Raw genomic sequence first — 27,257 nt, forward strand, 5'->3', positions numbered from 1 at the left:
AGCACTCAGCTTCTTAAATACATTATTCTTCCTCCATTATGTTCTCTGCTAACTTGGGGGGCTGGCAGGCAGGCTGAAGAACCACCTCTGCTACAAGCTTGAAGTGTGGCTTCCACGGCTCCGGTTCCTCCACCCTGCGCATCTTCCAGATATTTGCACACTTGTAGACCCGCTGACACCCCAGTCTCGCCCTCAGCATTTTCATGAACTTTATGAATGTTCATGTTGCTCGACAGCAACTGACAATGTGCCCACACCTGGTCTACTACCTTGAACGAATAGCCTTGCATCCATTCTTTAAAATTCCAAGTGCAAAGCACTGGGGGAGAAGACATGCTCTCTACCAAGTGGCCCTGCATATAAACGAGTTTCCTCTCGAGGCCTCACTTTCATTACTTAACGTCAGCTTCCCAAACATATGAACGTTCTTACGATTCTGAAGAACCAGGCAAAGTGTCCTGACGTCACCACTAAACCACACATTCTTCGTAACTGTCCTTGCAAACCCGCAAACAGAGCAATCAGCTTGTGAATACACAATAAAAAGATACAGCACCACTGTCCAGTGGGTGTTCCAACAGTAACACACAGAGGAAAACCCTTGTTTCTACTTGCCAGGGGATGAAGGTAAAGAAACTTTAGGTAAAAGAAATCAATCTCCTAATTTGGAGATATAGTCAAATTGTTTCACTATTGGGAAATTTACATATGGCTTAAAATAAAGACCATACCTTCCCCTGGATTTGTCCACAAGATTTTCTGGAGAGACCCTTGAACCTGGTCTTTGATGGTGAACAGACTGAGACTGGGATTCTGGGCTGTATCGGTTTGATGTTTTAGTCCTCACAGGTGTAGACACCAAAGCAGATGGTGAATTTTGGAATGTAGAAGCGGGAGGCTGCTGGGGAGGCTGCGAGGACACTTGATTTCTAGCAAAATCCTGTGTGATAATTTGCTGTGAATGAGAAAAGGAGGAGTTGGTTAAGTCTATTGAGTACCTGCAAAAAAAAGTGTAGCATAAAAAATCTAGAGCTTCCCTAGGGGCGCAGTAGTAAAGAATCTACCTGCCAATGCAGGGAACACAGGTTCGAGCCCTGGTCCGGGGTTCTATCCCTGGTCCAGGAAGATCCCACATGCCGAGAAGCCACTAAGCCTGTGCGCCACAACTACTAAGCCTGCACTCTAGAACCTGTGAGCCACAAGTATTGAGCCCCATGTGCCACAACTACTGAAGCTTGTGCACCTAGAGCCTGTGCTCGGCAACAAGAGAAGCCACCGCAATGAGAAGCCTGCACACCACAACGAAGAGTAGCCCCTGCTCTCTACAACCAGAGAAAACCCATGCACAAAGCAGCAAGGAAGACCCAATGCAGCCAATAAATAAATAAATAAAATCTAGACAGCTTTATTGTGATTCTATGTGAAATGTGCCTTCTGCAGCATCTTAAAAAAAAAGCTAACGAGAATAGTGAGACACTTACACAGATGTGGTCAGCAAGTGTGATGAGCCGGTGTGTCCTGGGCACCTGCCCCACCCCCTCGGCCTGTGAAGACGGGGGCGGCGGCGGCTGCTGCGGGGAGGGCGACTCCTGCTGCGGCCGATAGTGATGCAATGGTCCTTCGTACTGTCTGGGGGCCTCGTCTAAAGGGGGACAGACAGACATCTTACTCCAGGCAGGCACACCTTTCACTCATGAGCAAAGATGAAACATAACTCAGAAACACATGGAAGGGAATTCATATCTTAATTTTAAAGGAAAAATATAGATTCACTGAGAGAAATCAGAAGATTAGCACAGGATAAAATGTGAAAGCACAAGTGGGTAAACACAACTAGTATCAGCTGTTACCTACAGCGCTAGAATACACACAGAGTCCTCAGTCATGGCTCACAAACAGTTTCCTGTTAGAGCAGTTTTAAATGTTTCTAGACTCATACAATTTCACTCTCAAACAAAACAAACAAAACGAGCTACTTCTTAACATGCCCTGGACAGACAACGAGACGTGAGCGTGAAAACACCGAAGACCCACTTTCTGCCTGGCTGGCCTTCATGACCTCCGGCTGGTAGGCCTGCAGCCTCTCGGGCGGCGGCGCGGGGGAGCTGGCGGGGCTTATCACCTCAATGGCATCGCCAGGGGTTTCATACCGGTGAGAAGATACTTGAAGAAAAGAAAAGAATCTATTTTAAAACTAATCCTATGAAAAGTCTTGGAAGTCCAAGCTCTTCAAACCTATGTGCATATTCTCAGTTTTTACTCTGAGAAACATTCAATGGCACCTCAGGTCAATCGTCAATGAAAAAAAGCAACCAACTCAATGCATGGTGTCAAAGGTCAGTAAGCGCTTCCTCAGGCTCCTAATCTTGGCAGGGTGCGGAGTTTCCTGAAAGTCTGTGGGCTCTAAGACCTTTAGGTGAGGCAGAATAGAAACAGAGCTTGGCCTTCTCCTGGGGGCTGGAAAAGAAAATCACCAGGAAACTCATCAGCAGAGATTAAACCAACAAGAGAGTAGATCTCAACAGTCCACTGTTTCCAATCATTTCCATTCTGTGGGACAGTCAGCTCTTCTTTACCAAGATGACTTTAAAGCTGTAGGTTAAGTAGCATCACATAATGGTTTTCTCAAGTCACTGAGTACTGCTGACAAAAACTGCTCCAGTTTTTGGCACCACATTACACTGTGAAGATAGAGAGAAATGGCAGGAACATCTGCAGGGAAGCAGAGTCACTCCCTTGGGTTGGCAGAAAGGGAAGAGGCACATGCCAGGGAAGGGCCCCTCTACGATGCGGTTCCCCAGGAAACGGAGGGTCTATGCAGCAGGGTCCAGCACTTCTTCAGTCCTGCCATGACCTGAGAGCTGAGAATGGGGGGTCGGGGGATGTGATCTCCTGCTTAGGAAACGTCTGACTCGAGAGTGCTGTGTGCACCTTCGGGTGCACTGAAGCATCTGAGGAAATGGCCAGAGGCCCAAAGGGTGTGTGACTCTGGACGGATCAGCAAGCGTGGTCAGGCGATGACGGGTCCTGGACACAGGCAGAAGGTGGGAATGAACTCTGCTACCAGACCACCGCCCAATCCTCCGACCTTGACTTAACAGCCCTCTCCTGCCCCCCACCAGGCCACAGAAGCTGCAGTGACCTGGGTCTAGTACACTCAGGACAGAAACCTGGTCACTGGAGTGGAAATTATCTTTGGAGAACTAAAAAGAGTCACTGTATTCAAAGTAACTGAGACTACTTTGCGGTGGGCAGTCATCGCTGCTCATGTCCCCGCCTCCTCCTAACTCTGCCTCCCACATCCATGCACAGTCAGCAGCAGGCCTGGCGCTGCTCTGCGAGCACACGGCTCTGGAAGCCTGACGTGCAGGGCAGGGAGGCCACGCTGTGCAACTATGAAGACCCTGTGGGCTTCACGCAAGGAGTAGACTCAGGGATGAAACGGTAACCACACTCGGAATCATAAACACTCAGAAAAGCAGCTGGACTCTCTGCTTTCAGACGTTCTGTGACGCACACTGAAAAGAAGTGTTGTCAAGTGATTATCGAGCATTCAACAGGCCCAGGTCAGGTCACAAGATGTGTGCAGTGACTTCCCTGCGAAAGGCCTAGTCATAGAACTAGAGATCTTCCAAATTCTCTGCGTGTGTAACACCTGTTTGGCTGATTTTCATCATCCAGGCTAAGGGATGTCTTTCATCTACACAGCAGGCTACCAAGCTGCCCCTCTGTCTCCGAAAACCTCAGCAATGGGGTATTCACCCAGACAAGGTACGGTCAGGTGTGGAACTAAACTAAACAGAACCATGCATTGCATGCTGGTGTGCAGGGACCATGGGTCACTGTCTCCGAGTCTACTCAGGTCATTACTAGAACAAGAGGTTACTACACGTGGTTCAATTACTTCAGTATTAATGGACACTCGTTTAAATACTTGCCTGCTCCTTCAGGAACTCGATATAGAATTTAGGCTGCAGTTTAAAATAAATTTAAAGTAACTTTTCTAGCATTTTACTATAAATTGGTGAATTCTTACACTTACAGAGTAGACATCAAAATGACTAACCCAACTCGGTCAAAATCCAACTTGCAAGAAATACCAATTACCCAAAATAATAATTACCAATAAGGTGGTCTCACTTTAAAAAAATCTGTATCTTAGAAAAAGAATACTAGAGGCTTTGGGGTATCGGGCTAAATATTTAATCACATCCTAGGAGATGTTTCTTGAGGAATGAGGCCTCAGTGATGCTGAGCTTGATGATACAGCCTGAAAATGTTGGTGAGCTCTGCCTCTGTCTCCCTCCCTTCCAGCTCTATCTCCATACAGGCATGGTTCTCATGGAAAACACCCTGACAGGTACACTTAAGACACTGATATTCAAAGAGTCATAACAGCAGAAGAGACACTTTTGCACCACTAACCCACAAAATCTTTCCATTACATTTACTACCCAGATGAGAATGTCTTTACACCGTACGGTGCTGCTTTCCCTACGGAATCGCGTCACTGCGTGCTCGGTACCACAGGGCGGGGCCGGGTGAGATACATACAGCTACCGGAAGAGTCTGAACTCTGGGAGCCACGTTCCCTTGCATCCTTGTCCGAGGCAATTTGCCGGGTGATGATCACGTCTATGAAGTTAGCTGCGGTAATGGTGGTCTTCCCTCGGGTCCTGAGCTCTTCCTCATATCTGGACTTTGGAGGAGGCCCTTTCTCTTTCCCAGCCTCAGAGTAAACTAGTGCAGAATGAGGCTGGGGCTTGCCACTCGGCAGGGCTGAAGAAGTGTACAGACACTGACCAGGTCTCTTCTCCGCCTCCAGGCTTTTCTGCTCTAGCTGCTGCTCACTAACTGCTGCTGACCTGCTCCTCAAATTGTCTTCTAACCTGGCCGCTTCATGCTTACTCTCTTTTGTTTTGGACACGTCCATCTGGGGAGCAGACGCTGCAGCGTCCACAAGAGCAGCCAGGGCGTCCGCAGCAGTGTTGTAACGGGAGGCCGGCAGGCCCTGGCTGATGGAAGGGCCCCCAGCAGGCAGCGGCCTGAAAAGAAAACCAAACCACAAGTCTGTGAAGGGGAAACGTGTGTGTGCATGCGCGTGCGCGCGGGCATACACACATGTTGGGAATTTCTGGTCCAAATGTACACCGAGACTTACATGATCCGCAGCTGCGCGCTTGGGTCCAAAGGTGTGATCACGCTGGTTCCATTGGTTCCCTGGAAAACGCTGGGTCTCTGCTGCAGCAGGGTCTCCTGAGCTCTGACCGAGGGGGATGGGGAGCGAACGTAGCCATGGCTGCTGGGCCGGCCAGGCTGCTCTGAGCCTGCAGGGCAGAGGGACAAAGAGAGCCAAGCTATGAGGAAGAGGCTGGACAGCAGCACTGTGGGACGGTGACTTTTTGAATAGAAGCGAGGAAAACGAGGGAAGAAACTTGCTACCTCGCTTTCCAGCCTTTCTAGAAATAAATTCTATAAGAGTTTTCCAATAAAGATGCAACAGAACCCCACTAGCAACTTGAAACAAAATCATCAGCTACCATTTACTGTCATTTCCATTTTGGTGACAAGTTTCTATCTTGAATCCAGAGAGAAGCAAAACTAACACCAATAATGAGGAACTAATACAGTCAGGTAAGTTCGTTTCTCAGGTTTGTCCTCACACTCTGGTGTGTTTATCATTTCCAAAATCAGGTTCGGAACAGCCCGCTAGGTATCATAGCAGATAACGCACATGATGTCCGTCTGCTGCCGCCAGGCCTGAGAGGCGCTTGTGGCGCCCTTGCTTGACCGCGGCTCTCCCGCAGCAAAGCTCCTCCACGCGCAGGCTCTCAGGTTCTCGCTCACCGCTCTCCTCCGCCTCCTCGGGTTCGCGGCCTCGCCCCGACTTTCTCCCTGAGCCAGCAGTTCTAGCAGATACCCCACCTAGCACAGCCTTTTGAGCGACTTTCTCCCTCTGACCACACAGTTTATCTGAGTACTCTTACAGGGTACATTCCTAGAAGTGGAATTACTATTTCCATTTTTATACCTCTGGAAAAGCTATCTATCCCTGTTTACACTGCCACTGATAAAGTGTAAGAGACATCAATTCTTCAGATACTTCAACAGAGAATATTTATGGAATGTTAAATGTATGATGGAGAAAAATGGTATTTTATTGACAAATCTGCATGTTATTCATTAGTGGCATCACAAGCGTTTTTAAGATATAGTTCCTAAAAAAAATTATGTAGCATTTGTACTTGGTTTTCTTTAAATCAATTTCTGTGGTTTCTCCACAATCGACATAGAATCAACATGACAGTGCCACCTCACAATTCATTACAGCATCTCCTACAGTCAGACACTTAGCGATTCTTTAAATTCTAGACAGACAACAGGTTACATCTAAATGTCCTCAGGCTTTGCAACCATCGACTCGGAGGTAAATCCCTGGGAATGCTACGAGGTCAGAGGTCATGACCACTGGCCTTAGCCTCCTCCTCTATAGTGCCCCCACCTCAATCCAGGGGGTGTTTGCTGTGGCCACGGGAATGTGACGCCCTCTGGTTCTGCACCAACCTATCAGGCGGGTCTCTGGCCCCCTCTGCCCCCACCTCTAGCAGCCCTCCCAGAAGGACCTCGGGATGGACCTGCTCCTGCCTGCACACCTGCCCCCGAGATCGTGTTCAGGCCAGAATCCCCGGGCTCAGTCACCATCTTCACACTCTGTCTTTTCTCCCAAGTGCCGATCTGAGTTTCTGACAACATGGACGTGGTCAATGGTTCGATTTCACAGAATATAAAATGACAATTATATCACGGATAAGAACAAATGTTCCAAAGACATGTCAGATTAGCTACATCCAAAACAATCACCATCACTGTGCTTTCACCAATCCTGCGCTATGTGAAGTGCAGACCAATCTTGTTTCTTACCTCTTTCACCCCCCACATCCAGCTACTGTTAAGTCCTTTCCATTCACCGTAACAATATTCATCCAAGCAGTTCCCTTCTGGCCATTCCCAGCGCCAACATCTCTCAGGAGACACAGGAACGTCAGACGTGGTCTCACTGTCCTCCTGGCACCAACCCACGCCCGCCTCCCAGGTACTAACCCAGCTCACGCTGCTCCCGTGTGAGGGCTCCTCTGACCATGTCACTGCCTCCTGCACTGGACTGCAATTCACACCATCACACAACCTTCCAACCATCCTTCTTTCCATTCTTCCTTTACTGCCAGCTCAACCATACACCTGTCTTCACTTGTCTCCTGTGAGCCTTTGCCTGGACTGCCTTCAGCTGCAACGAGCTCCACACCCAGTATCTTCAAACCCAACTGCAGCCAACTGCTGGGGCCAAATCCAAATGACACCATCACTGTGAAAATATCCCTTCTTCCTCTGCACCACCCAGCTCCTACCGCACCTCCACTGAAGTGCCCGAACTGCCTTCTGTCTGATAATTCTTGCTTGCAAGAGCACCCCGGCACCCCCTGCCACGTGAACGTGTGGCCCGCAGCCTCCCACCCACCTGGCCTCAGGTAGAGGTCCGAGGAGGCTGCAGCGAGGCGCTCCCGCTCCTTCTCCCGCTCCCGCTCTCTCTCAGCACTTGCCGCGGCAGCAAGGTGTGTCGAGTGCCCTGGAAAACACACAGACCTGCAACTTGAGGACAAAATATCAATGTGGCAAGTCCAAACAAGTGTTACATTCTCAAGTGACTGAAAATTTTTCAGAAAGCTCCAAATCTGAGCTGTAGGAAGTGTGTTTTATTCAGAGTCTCGGATGACAGCGGAGCACAACACAAGCTCCTAGGATCTCTCCAGAGGACCAGGGACAGACGGCGCAGGGTGACGACCACTGACAGTAACTGAGAAACAGAGACCAAGTGGGGAGAAGGGCCCCAAATACCTACAGGGGCTGTGCTGCCAGCACGTGAGCATGGGCTCCCAGCAGACCCACCTGGAGACATGGACGCAGAGTTGTACGGCCTGGGGGGGAAGGTGATCTGCGTGCCTGGAATATAAGTGATTCTGTCCATGGGGGGCGTGCTCGTTCCCCCCGGATGAGGCACTAGAATTGCTGGAGGCATATTGGTCAGGTCAATGATTCCTGTTCAGAAGAAATACAGAATTATGCTTTATTTCAGTGTTATTCTACAGACAGAGAACAGTACCTGGCTTTTTAATTTTACTTATCTCTATACCCCAGTGATAATTTGCACAACAGAAGACCTTCTTCACCTAGAGAAGGATAAGGAGTACTGTGCCCCACACCAGCACCCGAAAACGTGGACAGAGGAAAGAGGGAGGGAGACTGATGAGACCATGGCTTCAAACCCCGAGCACACTGGTCTGGCTTCAAAACAGCGACGGATCACTCTGTTAGCCTTCCAGGGCTAACAGCTACAGAGAGAGAAGGGACAGCCTGCTTTTCTTTCCATCAACCATCCTCTGAGCATTTATCAGAGTGCCTTGGAAACCGTGGGCACACATCCTAAAGTCTACAAAGACACACACCCCTGGTTGCTGGGTATGGGAGACCCAGCTGCTGCTCCCGGGGAGACAGCCCCCTGGCCACGTCCGGGCGCAGGCCCACTTGCATCTGCTGAGAGGTGATGTAGTCGTTGAGGATGGTCTGCCGCGTGTTCTCCATCGCATACAGCTGGTACTGACTGGGATAACCGGGAGTTGGGGACAGCTGTCTCTGGAACAGGTAAGCAGCAGCTGCTGATGGAGAGAAGAGGGAGGCATTTAGTTTAGTCTGGGTAGAATTCCTTTGCCAAACAGCATCCACAGAAAGAATAAGGGAAAAAACCACCTGTTGAGCTAATGTGCACAATGGACATCTAGCCCTCGTGGGGTCGGTGGGGGGTACAGGGCTAGGGTGGCTTCCTTTTAGACCACAACACATCAGCAACATGAACACAACCATTCTAACGTCAGACCTAATGAGAAAGGGGAGGACAAACTAGACGAGAGTATTTCAAGTAGTTTCACTTTCAGTCTTTGACATGTAACTTTATTAGATTTCACCTGAAGTCTCCAGAAGCTGTGTCTGAAAACACAATTATGCTCGATGATGGGTGATGCCTTAGAGGGCCAGGACAGGGAGAGCGGGAGGAAGTCGCGGGAGGGAGGGGATATGGGGATATGTGTATAAATACAGCTGATTCACTTTGGTGTACCTCAAAAGCTGGTACAAGAGTGTAAAGCAATTATATTCCAATAAAGAGCTTAAAAAAAAAAAGAGAAAATACAATTGTCTTGCAGTATTACTGATCATCTAATACAACTAAATGGAAATATATGTGAGGACACTTTGTAACAAAGAGTAACTTCACTTTTCTGGGGGTGAAAGGATTAGTCTACAAGCATTTAATTAGTGTGTGTTTAAAGCAGGGATTAGCTGGCAAAGGGCCAAATGGTTGATATTTGAGACTCTGTGGACCATACAGTCTCCATCACACTGACTCGACTCTGTCATTACAGCGTGAAAGTAGCCACAGACAAAACATAAACAAGCAGGCGTGGCTGTGTTCTAATAAAACTTGATGCGCACAGAGTGGCAGCCGCCGGATTTGGCCCCTCCAGCCCAGGGCTGGAGCATGCCACAGCTGCTCGGAAGCTGGAGGGGTGGGGGTGAGCAGGACGCACGCCCGGAACGTGTTTAGACTGTGCTGTACGTCAGCTCTAGCCCAATGAGGCCCGAAGGAAAAAAAGATGATGCCTCTCCCCTGAAAACACTGATAATCCAGCTCCAGCTCAAGAATGACGAGCACATGAAGCCGCTCAAATAAAGGGCTGCGACAGGCACCACACGGAAGCATGAACATTCCCTTTCGTGTGACAGCGTGGTGACCTGTCACACACACACACACGGCCAGTGCCCTAGAACAACACACTGCACGCTCTCGGGAGCGTCTGCTTCCCCTTCCTCCCAAACGCCCAGCTGAGCTGGTCAGCGGGCTGTGCGCGTGGCAGCTCCTGCCTCGGCTCTGGAGACGGGCCCTGAAGAGCCAGGTGAGGGCTCCTCTGAAGCGGAACGTTCTGCAGTGACAAGGCGACCGCACGCCAGCGCCGCAGAGGCTCTGCACCGCCCTGCTGGCGGGACTGCTCTCGCTGTGCAGAGCCCACTGCCCCGGGCCCCCGCAGGCGGCATCACCGCGCCCAGGGCAGGCTGCTCTCTGGAAAGCCCACACACTTCTACACCTGCCAAAGTCATGTTTATTCACAGTCAGTGGTGTCTGTTCAAAAGTTCCTTCCAGCTGTACTTGCTACTGTAATTATGTAGCTTAATGAAAAAAAATCTGTAAATACATGAGAGAAGAACGAAAAACGTGGTTTTTCCAGAAACTAAAAGTTGACTGCTTTGGAAAGACTGAACACAGACAGTGCATTAGGTATGGACTAGATAATTTTCAAAGACTGGGAAAAAAAATCTAAAAGGATTCTGTATTTAGATTTCTTGGAAGTGTCTTTAAATTCCAACTTCACTTAAAAAACCAAACCTAGAGATGTATCAGTTATACAAGAAAGACAGTGGTGAGGTTTGGCCCCTGACCTGAGATCAGAACACTGGTGAATTGAATGTCTATGTTGTAAATTAAAATGTAGAGTATGCCTGTGTCATTTAAAAATAGTTCTTCACATTAACCCACTTTTCCAATCAGCTTAACCAAATGCCATCAGACAAGACGTCTTTCCACAAACCTCGTAGTTCTAGTTCTTAAGCGGTGCTGGTAATATGTTGTGTCTTGATCTGAGAATTTGTTACGTGGGGTATACAGTCTGTGAAAATTCACTGAATTGTACATTAATGACACATGCAATTGTCTACATAAATAAAAAGTCTAAGAGGGCACAGGTACATTACTTCTTTGCCTTCAGCTATTACTACACACTGTGCTTACCAGGGTCCAGAGCCCGGTGAAACGGCATGGCTGGGTCCAGATGTGCGGGCAGGTGGCTCCGGTACACCTCGCCTGGGGCACCGCCCCTGTGGTGCGGCTCAAAAGGGCTGTGGCTCACTGCAGGGTCCACCCCAGGCACTGGAGACTTCGCTGCAATGCTCTCCCTCTGGGTAGGGGTCAGCGTCGACTTCCTTTCATGATTGGTAGACTTGCTAGAAGAAATTGTAACTGGAAAAAGAAGGACCAACACCACAAATTCTTTAGCAAACTTGTTAATGTTTCACTATTTCTCAACCCCTCAAGTACACACCATATTCATATATTGGTATATTCTGATCTTTTTCCACTAAACATCAACAGGAATCTGGCAGAACACGCACATATGAAGAAGCGGCAGGTGCCTCTGGGATCTGGAGGCTGCCTGCTTCCTTTGGGTCACAGCCTGGGTTTACCACCTAAGACTGAAATGACAGTCAATTCTCCTTGTGAAACCCCACTCGACACTGTTTTGTGGTCTCTGCACCTCATATTCTAATTCCTCTTGCTCCTGTGCCCGCCAACCCCCAGCTCAGTCTCTGCCTGCGGCCCCCAGCCCCTTGCTAGTGACCCCGTGCTTCCCTGCTCAGTACTTCCACAAAGACTTTCTCACCGGCATCAATCTCCTCCCTGCTCCAGCTTCTTTTCTACACGACGTTATCCAGAGAGGTTTGATCATCCCATCAGTGATACCGTACCCAAGTCCTACCAGCCATCACCCTCTACTGTTTTAATGATTGTGGTAAACACAAGGAACATAAAAGTTACAATTTTAGCCACTTCAAAGGGTACATTTCAGTGGCAGTAATACACACAGGCTGCTGTGCAACGGTCAGCAGCAACCGTCAGCACCATCTAATCACTGATATTCTGATATTGACTCTGCTACGATAACACAAACCTGCCCGTCAAAACCAAGAAATCAAGCCAGTTTATTACAGCCCCTCACATCGCAGCTTGCTCTTATACACAGATCCTTTCCCTCTGCAGGGCAATTCTCCTCTTTCAAAACTAGTGCCCCCAACAGGCACTCTCCTCTTCTCCCTCTAGGCTGCCCCCCTCCCGCCACCCCCGCCAACTCTCCGTGCCCACAGCCTCACAGAGGCCAGCCTAGGACCCTGTGTATAAGCTCCTAATAAATGAGTGCTGCCGTACAATCTAAACGGCTGAGTGGACACATTTTTAAGGGGCTCAGATTCCTTCAGGGCCCACCTGGTAAAAAACCCACGCCTCTCAGCTCACTGATGAGCCTGCCAGCAGCATAAACCCTAAGGAAGTGCAGGTTATGGCAACAACGGCGGCACTGACAGCAACAACAGTGCAGTCACCGAGTCCTTCCTGCACACCAGTCCTGTTCTCTCAGAGTTCTTTAGATGCACCACCTCATTTTATCTTCACAAGAATTCAACGAGGTAAGCCTTAGTATTACCTCCCCATTTCACAGATGAGGAAACTGAGGCACAGAAGAGCTAAGTAAGGTGTCTAAGTTTCTACAGCAAGGAGAACCCTGATTCAACCCTAACTAGCCAGGCTCCACAGCCTAAACGTCCAACTTCCACGGCAGACAGCGCCGAGGAGTGAGCAGTCAAGCCTGACTCCAGACAGCCTCACGGGTTAGCTGAAAATCCACGCTAAGCATCACTTATTTGAGCATTTCTGGACTCCATCATACTCTACACTTAATTAAGACCTTAGGCCTTTCACCTACAATTACGCCTATTTTAATCTGCAGCCAGCCTCCCAGAGCCCTGGCATCAAGCACAACCGACAGCACGTGTGACCCCGGAGCCAGCACTGGGCAACCGCTGCTGGCAGAGGTGGACAGCAGACACCAATGATCAGACAGGGACACGAGAGGAACACACCCTCGGCAGCTCTGCTCATCATGGGCGAGCCTCTGGACGCGCTGCCGGCGTAGCTCCCCGGCGTCCGCCGTGCGCTGGTGTCGTCGTAAATCCCCGGGCTCAGCTGTGCTTTGGGAGCTTCATGAAGCGTTGACCTGAGAACCGAGGGGCCAGAGCTTACCACCGACGTGTGCCGGGAACGCACAGGCTCGCCTGCTTTCACATCCTCGTACTTTCCCCGTTCTACCACTTTTATGCTCTCTGGCACAGTTTCCAGCGGAGGCATCCCACGGGGTAGCTTGCTGGGCCCCGTGATCAAGGATTTGACATTGTGCTTGATGGCAGATTGACCGGAGCTGCTGTCAAATTTGATCGGCGTGCCCTACAGGGAAAGAGACGTGTGTTACAGGCAGCCCCTCGCGGCCACGTCTCCGCCTCAGGTCTATGCCTAGCTCGTGGCAACGGCGGGCTGCGGTTTGTGTGGGTCTCAATCACAGGCCCACCGAGCCTGAGCTGCACACTCCCCACACCAGAGCACTGAGGATAAAGCACACACAAACCTTCATGTTTACTTCCATGCATATAATGATTGTATAAGGACTGTGAGAACTGCTTCTAATCATACGTCACACAGCAGTCCGAAGCAGGGGCTACCTGGGAGATGGAGCCCTCAACGACGGGCCGCGTGCTCTGCGCCATGTCCGGAGTCTTGCGGCTCTCCTGGGCTAATGCGTCCTGCCGCGGGATCTCATGGACGGAGCGCCCCATCTCCTTGATGGTGGTGATGCCGTCGTACGGCTTTCCTTTGGTGATGGCGCCTTCAAACGCACGCATGGGTGGGCTCTCCCTCTTAATCTGCTTGGGGTACTTCAGGCCATCTTCAAAACTTTCACTTGTTGCTCTTGGTGTGCCTTCAAAAGAGGATTCAAGAAACATGCTTATTAAATTAACGCCACTGAACCACACACTTAAAAACTGTTAAAATGGTCAATTTTGTTGCATATAATTTACCACAATATAAAAAAATCAATGCCCTGCCGTCTGGCAGTTTCTAATCAATTTTCTGTTTATAAACACTCACTGGACATTGTTTTGGGGGGAGGGGTGTGTTAAGATTTAACACACTGTTCATCACAATCACAGACGGTTCTTCCACAATGAAGATGTCTCTATGTTCAAAGATTAGGCAACTGTCATCTTCAAATAAACTATGTAACTCAGAGAAGAGTTATAATCAGGATTTAAATCTCTAATATTTCAAAAGGGAAGATATCTTGAAAAACAGGTTTCACCCCCTGCACGTTCATTTCAAAATCCTTTGCCAGTGAGGCAGTCATGAATAAGAACAAGCGAGCCACATGTTTACCCTGCATTATGGAGCCAGACAGCACAGTCCTTTCTCGCAGGTCGGAGTGAGGGCTCCCCCTGGGTAATGCTCGGCAGATCAGCCCTTCAAAACAGGAAGGCAGTTCCAGTGTCAGACACAACACAGACGTCAGCCCACACACCACGAACTGTTCTCGGAGAACACACTTTTGACAAAAGCTCCATGGAGAAAGGGGTGCCATTTTAGATTTGCAAACTATTCAGAAGATTATCATGGAAAAAAAATAAAAGTTGCAAGTACCCAACATGACACCACCTGCTTCTCTTTAAACATTTTCCCATACAGAAAATGGCCACAGAGGACATCTGTTATTGGTCAAGAAGTGAAGAATATCACTTTCAAAGCTCAATCTAAACTCCCAGTGCTTTTTTATCGAGGTGAGAAAAAATACAGAGGGATAGGAAATCACTGTTTAGCTCTGGAATATATTTGTGAGAAGGCGAAAACATGAAAGACGGATGCCTCAAAAATAGGTAAATTATATTAAATGAAACACGCAAATCAAAATGAAAGAGATGTAAATAATCTCCTAAGCAGTTTCATGTTATATTGCCAACAAATCTGAATCAAGGAAAGAAAACGAACGTGAGGTTTTGTTTGTTTGTTTTTTACTACAGAGAAAATCCAGCTCTTACAAAATTTCACAGGCCTTCGCGACTGAGGCATCCTTACCCTGTTTTTAGTATTTTATCTAGATTAAAACAAAACCACTGAGGCAGGTTAAGATTGAAGGAAAGTGAGCCATTAAACCAACCAACCACGGCTGTCACGTGATGAACACACCACACGCCCAGCACGAGGCTGAGACCTGTCTCTAACCCACGACAGTAGCTTCACTCCCCTAACTCACAGAGCAGGAGAGAGACACAGAGGCCCGAGCCAGGCGAGAGCGAGCTCTGCCCAGCATACCACTTCATCTGCCTCACAATGAACACACAGCGCTCAGGATGAAGTCCACATTTTTAAACTCACTTAAACAGGAACAATCTACAATTATATGAGCACTTTAATAGTTACCTATGGTGTGGCCAATTATGTTTAATTTTTACTTCCTTCCACTGTCACGTACCACGTGATTTACATGCAGATATGTGCATAAATTTAAACGTTACGAATATAAATTTCACATGAATACACTTTTCTGATTTCATTTATATATTGAAATATAAACTTCAGGTTGAAATGACAGAGACTGAATACACCCTGACTCCACAACGCAGACCTACCCTACTGTGTGAGATCAAGTGCACGCGAGCAGTGCTCTGGAGACCCCACTCACCCTCCAGCGGAGCTGACGCAGGAGCCTCCCTCATGGACAAGCCTGGCTTTACAGCGCCCTCCACGGAGTCATAGCTCCTTTTGAGACTGAGCTCATGAGCTGTCCTTGGACTCCTCGTCCCTTCGCGGGCATTCTTAATATCTGCAGAACACAGACACAAGAATTGCTCAGACAGAGCCCAAGGCCTACTGTACTGTAAATAAGTTATCTTAATTTCATAATCTCACAAAAGTACTAACATAAAAACTGGTCTTAATCTACTATATCCACTGGAGTAGGGGCCATTTATAAAAAGTCTCATTCACTCACATATATTTATTGAGTGTCAGGTATAAACTAGGCTTGCAGATAAGGTTAACAAATTAAGTCCCTTCCCTCGTGAAACTCACCAACAGTGGCAGATACAGATATATAAACAGGCAGTTACCAGCGTGACCAGTACTGTGGACAGTGGGCTATGAGAATGCTGGGAGGGGATCCTGACATTTAAAGGTTCAGATAAGGGTCACTGAACACAGCACTGTGGTTCACGGCAGCCACTGCTGACCCAGCCAGTGTGGACACAGCGGGCAAAGGTGAGATTCACGTCCTGGGTGGGACAGCACGAGCTTTCATCACACTACTCAGAACAGAGCACAATTTAAAACTGAAACTTAAGAATACACCTGAAGATAAATGGCTTACAGACAGACATTAACAACGGTTATATTTAAGCAGCATTTAAATTCAATACTCTTTCTAGGATTATCAGACTATTATGTAACTGCTTAATTCTTTTTTTATTTTTGACTTTTTACTTTTTTTTTTAAGCTCTTTATTGGAATATATTTGCTTTACACTCTTGTACCAGTTTTTGAGGTACATAACTCCTTAATTCTTAATGCATAAAATAGGTAACCTTTTAAAATAAAAGTGATTCTACTGAAGTTAGAGATTCTTCTCTGAGGCTATATCAAATAGCCACAGCTGGCAGTGTAAGCTGGCACTCAGGGGACACTTACCATGGGCTCTGCACTGTTCATCACTTTTCGCTGACTGTTTCAGTTAATTTTTCACAGAAGTTTCCTGAGAAGTACTAGTATTAACCCTTTTTACATGACAGAGAGGAAACTTGGGCTCAAGGAAGGAAAACTAACTTTCCCAAAGCAAGCATGTAGAGAACCAGACCCATGTCCTTAGGCACACATTACAACACTGGCTTCAGTGTGGAGATGCAATACTCACTATCGTAGGATAAGATGTGTCCACTCTTGCCTTCATAGATAACATGACCTTTGGATGCAGCTTCCTCTCGGCCTTTCTCAGGACTGCTCTCTTCAATGGACAGTCTGGAAATGGGTCCCTTTACTAAAGCCTCAGTTGGTATGCCAGCCTGCGACAGAGCCGGGGTCCCCTGTCATCAATTCAAACACAGGCACCACAAGTGTCACTCGAGTTTACAGGAAACATGGATGCTCAGAAAATGTAACCTGACACACCGAGGGTCAGAGCAAGCCATGCCCCCAGGTAGGAAAGGCTAGCACACAGGGAAATCAGACACACGTTTTATAAACGTACAGAAACACTGCACCTTGGTGCTTGAACCCTGCCATACAAAACTTCCCCAAATGCCAACAGGCGTATGAGCTGAATGAGCTTTCTTCCCCACCTCAAGTCACACCGCTATGAAGGTACTTAACTCTCAGAAACAAAATTTGTCTGAAGGCCTAAAATCATGCAAATGTAATAAAGCTTTTTCAAAACTTCTAAGAAACATAACTCAACAAATTAACTTTTAAATTAAAGTACCACAACTTCCTCTCGTATTGTAATAAGAGGGAAAAAGAGCTTTCAACTCCTAAACTGTCTGCTGGGTTAGACCTCTGGTTGTCAGGAAGAGGGGACAGAAAACTCAGATGCCCCCGTGGTATGACAGTCTTATGGGTTCTGGGTGGACAGTCCTTCAAGGGAAGCACTCATGGACCCTAATGTGTAGAACAAAGTGAGCTGCCCGGGTTGAACGGAAACGGTGGGCCCAGCCACAGCCCATACACACTCCAAAACTCAGTGTCCCCAAAACTCCACTGAGGCCACTCTGAAACCATGTCCTTGCAGGGCAGTGATGGGGGCCATGTGTCTGCTCGTGCAGCCCAGAGGTGAGCTTGGTGGTTATCATCCAGAAATCCTCACACCCTCTTAGGAAGCACTCACGTCACATGGACAGACTTATGTGAAAACTGACAAAACCCAGCCTCACCTGATGCAGTTCACTCTGTCTTCCTACCCACAGTTTGGATATTGGAGCGAAAATGAAGAAGGAAAAATAAGAAGCACAGGCCATTTATTTTTCTTCTACTTATATTAACGTGTTTGCTTATTCTGAAAACTAACATCAGGAGAATGGATAACTTCGGTCAAATGTGGAAGGGGAGATCTGAAGAGTTAGCGTGTAACTTCCCAGATCACTATACGCCACATGCTGTATAACCACGTCTCAGGAAGCAACCACTGGACTCGGGTTAAAATGGAGTGGGGACAGAGAGCTCTGCGTTATCCTAACGAGCTCCCAGGTGACGCTGATGCTCTGGGGTGGACTACACTCGGTCAGCAAGGTCCTGGGGCTGCTTCTCGAATGGGCACTCGGCACGATCCCTGGAGGGCCGGAAAACACAGACTGCTGGGCCCCGGCCCCCACAGGCGAGACTTCAGGAAATCTGGGGCAGGGACAGAGCATTTATGTGTCTAACAACGTCCCAGGTGACACTGCTGCTGCTGCTCTGGGGAACAAACTTTAACAACCGCTGTCCCAGGAGCAGAAACAAAAGACAAGGAAGAGGAACAGAACAGAGAGCTTGCAGCAGGCACAGCGCACAAAAGCACAGGATTCTGTTTACGATGAATTCCCGAAACAGAATTTTCCTTTTCAAGATCTACATTAATAAAGAGGCTAAGGACTGTTTTACATTTCAAACTAAAATTAACATCTAACTGAGGAAAAGAAAGACCTTTTGTTAATCAAAATTGTCAATTTATGTAGCCTAAAATTAGAAGAAGATACTTGATTTCTGGTGCTTTTGTCAATGCCATCCATATTTCCTGAGACTGTAGACCTTCTTCACAATGGGCAAAGCAAGCAAACAATTTATAACAATTTTCCTCTCAATTTCCACGTAAGCCAAACACACAATAAAAGCTTTGCCAGGAAGACAGAGCTGTATCAATTAAAACTTGTTTCTTCTGCCAATTTGCCAATAATCGACCTCTTCAAATGCACCACAGTATACATGATGTGGCTTGTGGTCAAACGACCACATTAACATCTCTCTCAGCTGGTTCATGAATCTGAGGTTTACCATCACTGAGACCCCGTCCCATCACCCAGAACAATGAACCACGTAGTCACAGAACTACTGCTGGAACAGCCAACACACTGGTTTTTTCATGAATGAGTGCAACTAACCTGGGTGATAGAGCCACGGAGGGATGGGATGCTCTCCACCGAAAGTTTGCTGGAGGGAGTTCCCCGAGTTATACTTCCTTCTTGAATGGCGCCTGTGGTACCTGAATAAAAACACAATCATTAGCACATCACGCCCCTACACCTGCAAAAAAACCAAGCAAGCAACATCAGCCCCTACTTCAGAAAGAGCTAAGAAGAGAAGGGAACAGCAGCACAAAAAGAACAGTTTTTCTTTTACTGAAATGTACTTTTAAAATAATTTCCCAATTATTAAAAAGGACTGAAGAAATATTAAATTTCAAAGTTTTTAAATCATTTTTATACAGAAAGAGAACAAATTTAGAATTTAAAGATTTAAATATAAGAGCCCATCATTAAAACACATTAATGACTTACTTTAATAAATTTACTGGGGACCAGACTTTCATATTTCTGCCAAAGCAGCATATTTTACCTCTGACCACTCCTTCATGTTGGGCTCTGACCAACAGACCCTCAGGTTGTGAGTTCTGGCTTCGGGGAGAAAACTCTTCCTGCTTGATGTAGGGCACGGCAGCTGTGAACCAAAGCGAGAGAGAGTGAGCTCACGTGCTGAAGCCCAGGCTGTGGTGATACAGGGGTGGAGCCGCCCCCTCACTGACCTGGCTTGGCGGCCTCCTGCTGCCGCGGGAGTCCCAGGGAGATGGAGCCGGCGGAGGGCTTCGCTGCCTCGGGAGCGTAGGAGGCCTGATTAGGAGAAGGCAAGTAAGTGCCGGGTGTTCCCTAAAAACAATGTTAAAGGACTAGAATAACACCGTCTCTTCACAAGGCCCACGTTTCTGTGTATAAAACTTACCACCCACCCCCACCAACAGTAAGAACAGGTATTTGTAAGGCAAGAATATCCTTGACAGAGATTGGTTAAATTTTAAAAGTTTTTAAAGGGAGCAAGATACGTCTTCCAAAATTACCATAAATTTTATGAAGATAATATGTATTACTAACAAATTATATAAATAAAAGCACTTAACCATACACTCAAAATGCAAGCTACTACCTTTAACAACATTTATCCCTCATAAAAATGCTACGGGATAGATGCACCAATGAAAATGGAGTAATAAGGACTTCCAAAAACCCTCCTCCATAAAGGCAGCCAGAAAACTAGCAACAACTTTACAAATCACCCTTTTAAGAACTCTATTCCAACACTTTAACCAAAGGCTTGTAGAATCAGGGGGCATTTATTCAAGAAAAATGGTGGAACCCAGGTAAGAACCATGAGGACTGTGACGCTTGGACTTGCTATGCTGCCCCTCCCATGCACCCCTCCAGCTCTGTCTCAGCCTTGAGAACCCACAGCCCTCAATCATGGTGAAAACCAGCAGTCCAGCAGACACCACAAGGGAAAGAACAGGGTAGCTGTCATTATCAGGCTGGTCTGATGGTTCTCTGCGAGACCCACTTGCAGAGCTGTCTTTTCTGGCCTTACTGTGGTGGTGAAGAAGGTGCAGGCTTAACTTCTCCACTGGCGGAGGCAGGAGAGAACAGCTAGGGCAAAAAAACAGACTAAAACTCTAAGAGGAAAAGCTAAGAAAAGAGATGTTCACAAGGGGTTTGAAAAGCTCCAACATCTTCCTAGGAACTAGAAGGCCAAGTGCACATGCAAGGCTGTGTACCTTTCAGAGAAGACTGAGTTCTCACCACTGGCTGACCTCAAGGCTCTGTGAAAGCAGGAAGCAAAGACTTAGGCAGAGCTGCCAGAGCTGCCGTCTGCCTGGTTGAATGTGGAAGGCATGTCCCAACACACACACACACACACACACACACACACACACACACACACACAGACACTCACACACACACCCTCAGTAAAGACTGGAAACTTACTCCTTCTGGGCACTTAACTCTGTCCAATCACTAGCTGACCACGAACTAAAAACAGAGACTTCAGTGGCCACACATGATACATGGATACAGACTACAGAATTAGGTCTGAAAAGTCGCTAAGCACATAAACAACAACAGAAGTACAGAGCAGCAACAACAAATCCTAGAGAGAAAGGAGAATCTCATTCCACAGTTCCATGTTATGTTATGTGTTTCAACCAAAAGTTACACAGACATGCAGAGAAGCAAGAACGTATGATGCATACACAGGGGAAAGAAAGCAGTGAATAAAAAACTGTCCCTGGGCTTCAGACTTGCCAAAAAAAGGCTTCAAATCAGCTATTATAAACATATTCAATGCACTACAGGGAACCATGTATAAAGATTTAAAGCAAAGTATGAAAATAATGTCTCATCATATAGAGAATACCAACCAAGAGAAAGAAAATATAAAACAGAACCACATAGAAATTCTGAAGTTGAAAAGTATAAGAATTGGAGAAAAAGAAAAACTCTCTGCAAACTAAGAATACACTGACATGTCACCATTCTGATGAAGGGCACCTATGAAAAGTCTGTAGTTAACACACCTACGAGAGAAGCAGTGAATGCCTCCCCGCGAAGATGGGCAACAAGGAAAGTACATCCTCTTCACCACCTCTACTAACCACCGCCTCTAATAACCACGTTCTAAAAGTTCTACCCTAACCAGTTTAATAAAACAAGGAGAGAGTAGAATCAAGATGGTGGAGTAGGAGGACGTGCGCTCACTCCCTCTTGCAAGAGCACCGGAATTACAACTAACTGCTGAACAACCATCAACAGAAGGACACTGGAACTCACCAAAAAAAAAACCACCCCACATCCAGAGGCAAAGGAGAAGCCACAATGAGACGCAATGAGATGGTAGGAGGGGCGCAATCGCATTAAAATCAAATCCCATAAATGTTGGGTGGGTGACTCACAAGCTGGAGAACAGTTACACCGCAGAAGTCCTGAGGGTTCTGAGCCCCACCTCAGGCTTCCTAACCTGGGGGTCCAGCAATGGGAGGAGGAATCCCCAGAGAATCAGACTTTGAAAGCCAGTGGGATTTGACTGCAAGACCTCCACAGGACTGGGGAAAACGGAGACTCCACTCTTGGAGGGCACACAAAAAAGTGTGCTCACCAGGACCCAGGGGGAAGGAGCAGGGACCCCACAGGAGACTGAACCAGACCTACCTGCTGGTGCTGGAGGGTTGCCTGCAGAGGTGGGGGGCAGCTGTGGCTCACCAAGGAGACAGGGGCACTGGCGGCAGGGGTTCTGAGAAGTGCTCATTGGTGTGAGCCCTTCCAGAGTCCACCATTAGCTCTACCAAAGAGACTGTAAGCTCCAGTGCTGGGTCGCCTCAGGCCAAAGGACCACCAGGGTGGGAACACAGCCCCACCCATTGGCAGACAAGCAGATTAAACTGTCACTGAGCTCCACCCACCAAGTCAGATTAAAGTTTTACCGAGCTCCGCCCACCCAGCCCAACCCACCATCAGTCCCTCCCATCAGGAAGCAACCATGAGCCTCCTAGACAGCTTCCTCCACAAGAGGGCAGACAGCAGAATCAAGCAGTATCAGCAGTACTTCATCTTACGGAACTGAAAATCACAGCCACAGAAAGACACAGAAGATGAAAAGGCAGAAGACTTTGTACCACATGAAGGGACAAGATAAAACCCCAGAAAAACAACTAAATGAAGAGGAGATAGGCATGCTTCTGGAAACAGAATTCAGAATAATGATGGTGAAGATGATCCAGGACTTGGAAAAAAGATTGGATGCAAAGATCGAAAAGTTGCAAGAAAAGTTTACCAAAGACCTAGAAGAATTAAAGAACAAACAAACAGAGATATGCAACACAATAACTGAAATGAAAAATACACTAGAAGGAACCAATAGCAGATTAACTGAGGCAGAAGGACGAATAAGTGACCTGGAAGACAGAAAGGTGATCATCACTGATGCAGAAGAGAATAAAGAAAAAAGAATGAAAAGAACTGAAGACAGCCTAAGAGACCTCTGGGACAACGTTAAACGCACCAACATTCGCATTATAGGGGTCCCAGAAGGAGAAGAGAGAGAGAAAGGACCTGAGAAAATACTGGAAGAGATTCTAGTTGAAAACTTCCCTAACATGGGAAAGGAAATAGTGACCCAAGTCCAGGAAGCACAGAGAGTCCCAGGCAGGATAAACCCAAGGAGAAACACACCAAGACATATACTAGTCAAACTGATAAAAATTAAAGACAGAGAAAAGTTACTAAAAGCAACAAGGGAAAAACGACAAATAACATACAAGGGAACTCCCATTAGGTTAAAAGCTGATTTCTCAGCAGAAACTCTACAAGCCAGAAGGGAGTGGCACGATATACTTAAAGTGATGACAGGGAAGAACCTACAACCAAGAATACTCCACCCAGCAAGGATCTCATTCAGATTTGACGGAGAAATCAAAAGCTTTATAGACAAGCAACAGCTAAGAGACTTCAGCACCACCAAATCAGCCTTACAACAAATGCTGAAGGAACTTCTTTAAGCAGGAAACATAAGAAAAGAAAAAGACCTACAGAAACAACAACATGTACAATTAAGAAAATGGTAATAGGAACATACATATTGATAATCACCTTGAATGTAAATGGACTGAATGCACCAACCAAAAGACACACACTGGCTGAATGGATACAAAAACTAGACCCATATATACGCTGTCTACAAGAGACCCACTTCAGACCTAGGGACACATACAGACTGAAAGTGAGGGGATTGAAAAAGATATTCCATGCAAATGGAAATCAAAAGAAAGCTGGAGTAGCGATACTCATATCAGATAAAATAGACTTTAAAACAAAAAATGTTACAAGAGACAAGGAAGGACACTACATAAAGATCGAGGGATCAATCCAAGAAGAAGAGATAACAATTATAAATATATATGTACCCAATATAGGAGCACCTCAATACATAAGGCAAATGCTAACAACCATGAAAGAGGAAATCGACAGTAACACAACCATAGTGGAGGACTTTAACACCCCACTTACACCAATGGACAGATCACCCACAAAGAAAATTAATATGGAAACACAAGCTTTAAATGACACAATAAATCAGCTGGATTTAATAGATATCTATAGGACATTACATCCAAAAACAGCAGATTACACATTTTTCTCAAGTGCACATGGAACATTCTCCAGGATAGATCACATTTTGGGTCATAAATCAAGCCCTGGTAAATTCAAGAAAACTGAAATCGTATCAAGCATCTTTTCTGACCACAACACTATGAGACTAGAAATCAGTTATAAGAAAAAAAAGTGTGAAAAAAATAAACACATAGATGCTAAACAATATGTGACTAAATAACCAACAGATCACTGAAGAAATCAAAGAGGAAATCAAAAAATACCTAGAGACAAATGACAATGAAAACACAACAATCCAAAACCTATGGGATGCAGCAAAGGCACTTCTAAGAGGGAAGTTTATAGCCATACAATCCTACCTCAGAAACAAGGAAAACCCCAAATAAACAATCTAACCTTACAACCTAAAGAAACTAGAGAAAGAAGAGCAAACAAAACCCAAAGTAAGTAGATGGAGAGAAATCATAAAGATCAGAGCAGAGATAAATGAAAGAGAGACAAAGAAAACAATAGCAAAAATCAATAAAACTAAAAGCTGGTTCTTTGAGAAGATAAATAAAATTGATAAACCTCTAGCAAGACTCATCAAGAAAAAGAGGGAGAGGACTCAAATCAATAAAGTTAGAAAGGAAACAGGAGAAGTTACAATAGACACTGCAGAAATAAAAAGCACCATGAGAGATTACTACAAGCAACTATATGCCAATAAAATGGACAACCTGGATGAAATGGACAGATTCTTAGGAAGGTATAACCTTCCAAGACTGAATCAGGAACACATAGAAAATATGAACAGACCAATCACAAGTAATGAAATTGAAACTGTGATTAAAAATCTCTCAACAAACAAAAGTCCAGGACCAGATGGATTCACAGGTGCATTTTATCAAACATTTAGAGAAGAGCTAACACCCACCCTTCTCAAACTCTTCCAAAACATTGCAGAGGAAGGAACACTCCCAAACTCATTTTATGAAGCCACCATCACCCTGATAGCAAAACCAGACAAAGATACTACAAAAAAAGAAAACTACAGACCAGTATCACTGATGAATTTAGATGCAAAAATCCTCAACACAATACTAGCCAACAGAATCCAACAACACATTCAAAGGATCATACACCATGATCAAGTGGGGTTTATCCCTGGAATGCAAGGATTCTTCAATATACGCAAATCAATCAATGGGATACACCATATTAACAAACGGAAGGATAAAAACCACATGATCATCTCAAGAGATGCAGAAAAAGCTTCTGACAAAATTCAACACCCATTTATGATACAAACTCTCCAGAAGGTGGGCACAGAGGGAACCCACCTCAACATAATAAAGGCCATATGTGACAAACCCACAGCAAACATCCTTCTCAATGGTGAAAAACTGGAAGCATTCCCTCTAAGATCAGGAACAAGACAAGGATGTCCACTCCCGCCACTACTATTCAACATAGTTTTGGAAGTCCTTGCCACAGCCATCAGAGAAGAAAAAGAAATAAAAGGAATCCAAACTGGAAAAGAAGAAGTCAAACTGTCACTGCCCGCAGATGACATGATACTATACATAGAAAATCCTAAAGATGCCACCAGAAAACTACTTCAGCTAATCAATGAATTTGGTAAAGCTGCAGGATACAAAATTAACACACAGAAATCTCTTGCATTTCTATACACCAACAATGAAAGATCACAAAGAGAAATTAAGGAAACAATCCCATTCACCATTGCAACAAAAAGAATAAAATACCTAGGAATAAACCTAACCAAGGAGGTAAAAGACCTGTACTCAGAAAACTATAAGACACTACTGAAAGAAATCAAAGACGACACAAACAGATGGAGGGACATACCATGTTCTTGGATTGGAAGAATCAACATTGTGAAAACGACTACATTACCGAAAGCAATTTACAGATTCAATGCAATCCCGACCAAATTACCAATGGCATCTTTCACAGAACTAGAACAAGACATTTTACGATTTGTATGGAAACGCAAAAGACCCCGAAGAGCCAAAGCAATCTTGAGAAGGAAAGATGGAGTTGGTGGAATCAGGCTTCCCGACTTCAGGCTATACTACAAGGCTACAGTGATCAAGACAGCATGGTACTGGCACAAAAACAGAAATATAGATCAATGGAACAGGATTGAAAGCCCAGAGATAAACTACGGTCAACTAATCTATGACAAAGGAGGCAAGGATATACAATGGAGAAAAGGTAGCCTCTTCAATAAGTGGTGCTGGGAAAACTGGACAGCTACATGTAAAAGAATGAAATTAGAACACCTAACACCATACACAAAAATAAACTCCAAATGGATTAAAGACCTAAATGTAAGGCCGGACACGATAAAACTCCTAGAGGAAAACATAGGAAGAACACTCTTTGACGTAAATCACAGCAAGATCTTTTTTGATTCGCCCCCTAGAATAATGGAAATAAAAACAAAAATAAATAAGTGGGACCTCATGAAACTTCAAAGCTTCTGCACAGCAAAGGAAACTAGAAGCAAGACGAATAGACAACCCTCAGAATGGGAAAAAATATTTGCAAACGAATCAACAGACAAAGGCTTAATCTCCAAAATATATAAACAGTTCATCCAGCTCAATATCAAAAAAACAAGCAACCCAATCAAAAAATGGGCAAAAGACCTAAATAGGCATTTCTCCAAAGAAGACATACGGATGGCCAACAGGCACATGAAAAGCTGCTCAACATCACTAATTATTAGAGAAATGCAAATCAAAACTACAATGAGGTATCACCTCACACTGGTTAGAATGGGCATCATCAGAAAATCTACAAACAGTAAATGCTGGAGAGGGTATGGAGAAAAAGGAACGCTCTTGCACTGCTGATGGGAATGTCAATTGATACAGCCATTATGGAAAACAGTACAGAGGTTCCTTGCAAAACTAAAAACAGAACTCCCATATGACCCAGCAATCCCACTACTGGGCATATACCCAGAGAACACCATAATTCAAAAAGACACACGCACTCCAATGTTCACTGCAGCACTATTTACAATAGCCGGGACATGGAAGCAACCTAAAGGTCCATCAACAGATGAATGGATAAAGAAGATGTGGCACATATATACAATGGAATATTACTCAGCTGTAAAAAGCAATGAAACTGGGACATTTGTAGAGACATGGATGGACCTAGAGACTGTCATACAGAGTGAATTGAGTCAGAAAGAGAAAAACAAATATCGTATATTAACACATACATGCGGACTATAGAAAAATGGTACAGATCAACTGGTTTGTAAGGCAGAAATAGAGACACAGATGTAGAGAACAAACATATGGACACCA

The 27,257-nt window shown here is 45.8% G+C and overlaps 1 protein-coding gene across 17 annotated transcripts in view; it reads right to left on the reverse strand.

The window, feature by feature from the left end:
* NCOR1 (nuclear receptor corepressor 1) overlaps window positions 1-27,257 on the reverse strand; it is a 149,989-nt gene that overhangs the window by 11,372 nt on the left and 111,360 nt on the right. For 11 of the 17 annotated variants that reach the window (XM_057717049.1, XM_057717063.1, XM_057717053.1 and 8 more), the window contains 17 exons: window positions 19,521-19,641; window positions 19,334-19,435; window positions 18,880-18,980; window positions 16,665-16,833; window positions 15,441-15,581; window positions 14,141-14,224; window positions 13,429-13,685; window positions 12,796-13,156; window positions 10,895-11,122; window positions 8,502-8,711; window positions 7,945-8,094; window positions 7,517-7,624; window positions 5,162-5,327; window positions 4,555-5,045; window positions 2,035-2,163; window positions 1,482-1,642; window positions 732-955 (listed from right to left, as the gene is read on the reverse strand). In XM_057717049.1, coding sequence (XP_057573032.1) covers window positions 732-955; window positions 1,482-1,642; window positions 2,035-2,163; window positions 4,555-5,045; window positions 5,162-5,327; window positions 7,517-7,624; window positions 7,945-8,094; window positions 8,502-8,711; window positions 10,895-11,122; window positions 12,796-13,156; window positions 13,429-13,685; window positions 14,141-14,224; window positions 15,441-15,581; window positions 16,665-16,833; window positions 18,880-18,980; window positions 19,334-19,435; window positions 19,521-19,641 — 3,203 coding nt within the window. The remainder of the gene's footprint in view (window positions 1-731; window positions 956-1,481; window positions 1,643-2,034; window positions 2,164-4,554; window positions 5,046-5,161; window positions 5,328-7,516; window positions 7,625-7,944; window positions 8,095-8,501; window positions 8,712-10,894; window positions 11,123-12,795; window positions 13,157-13,428; window positions 13,686-14,140; window positions 14,225-15,440; window positions 15,582-16,664; window positions 16,834-18,879; window positions 18,981-19,333; window positions 19,436-19,520; window positions 19,642-27,257) is intronic. The other 6 variants (XM_057717065.1, XM_057717064.1, XM_057717054.1 and 3 more) reach the window with 5 other exon arrangements.

The sequence above is a fragment of the Hippopotamus amphibius genome, chromosome 17 (assembly GCF_030028045.1).
Source record: "Hippopotamus amphibius kiboko isolate mHipAmp2 chromosome 17, mHipAmp2.hap2, whole genome shotgun sequence".
NCBI classification, from domain to species: Eukaryota; Metazoa; Chordata; class Mammalia; order Artiodactyla; family Hippopotamidae; genus Hippopotamus; species Hippopotamus amphibius.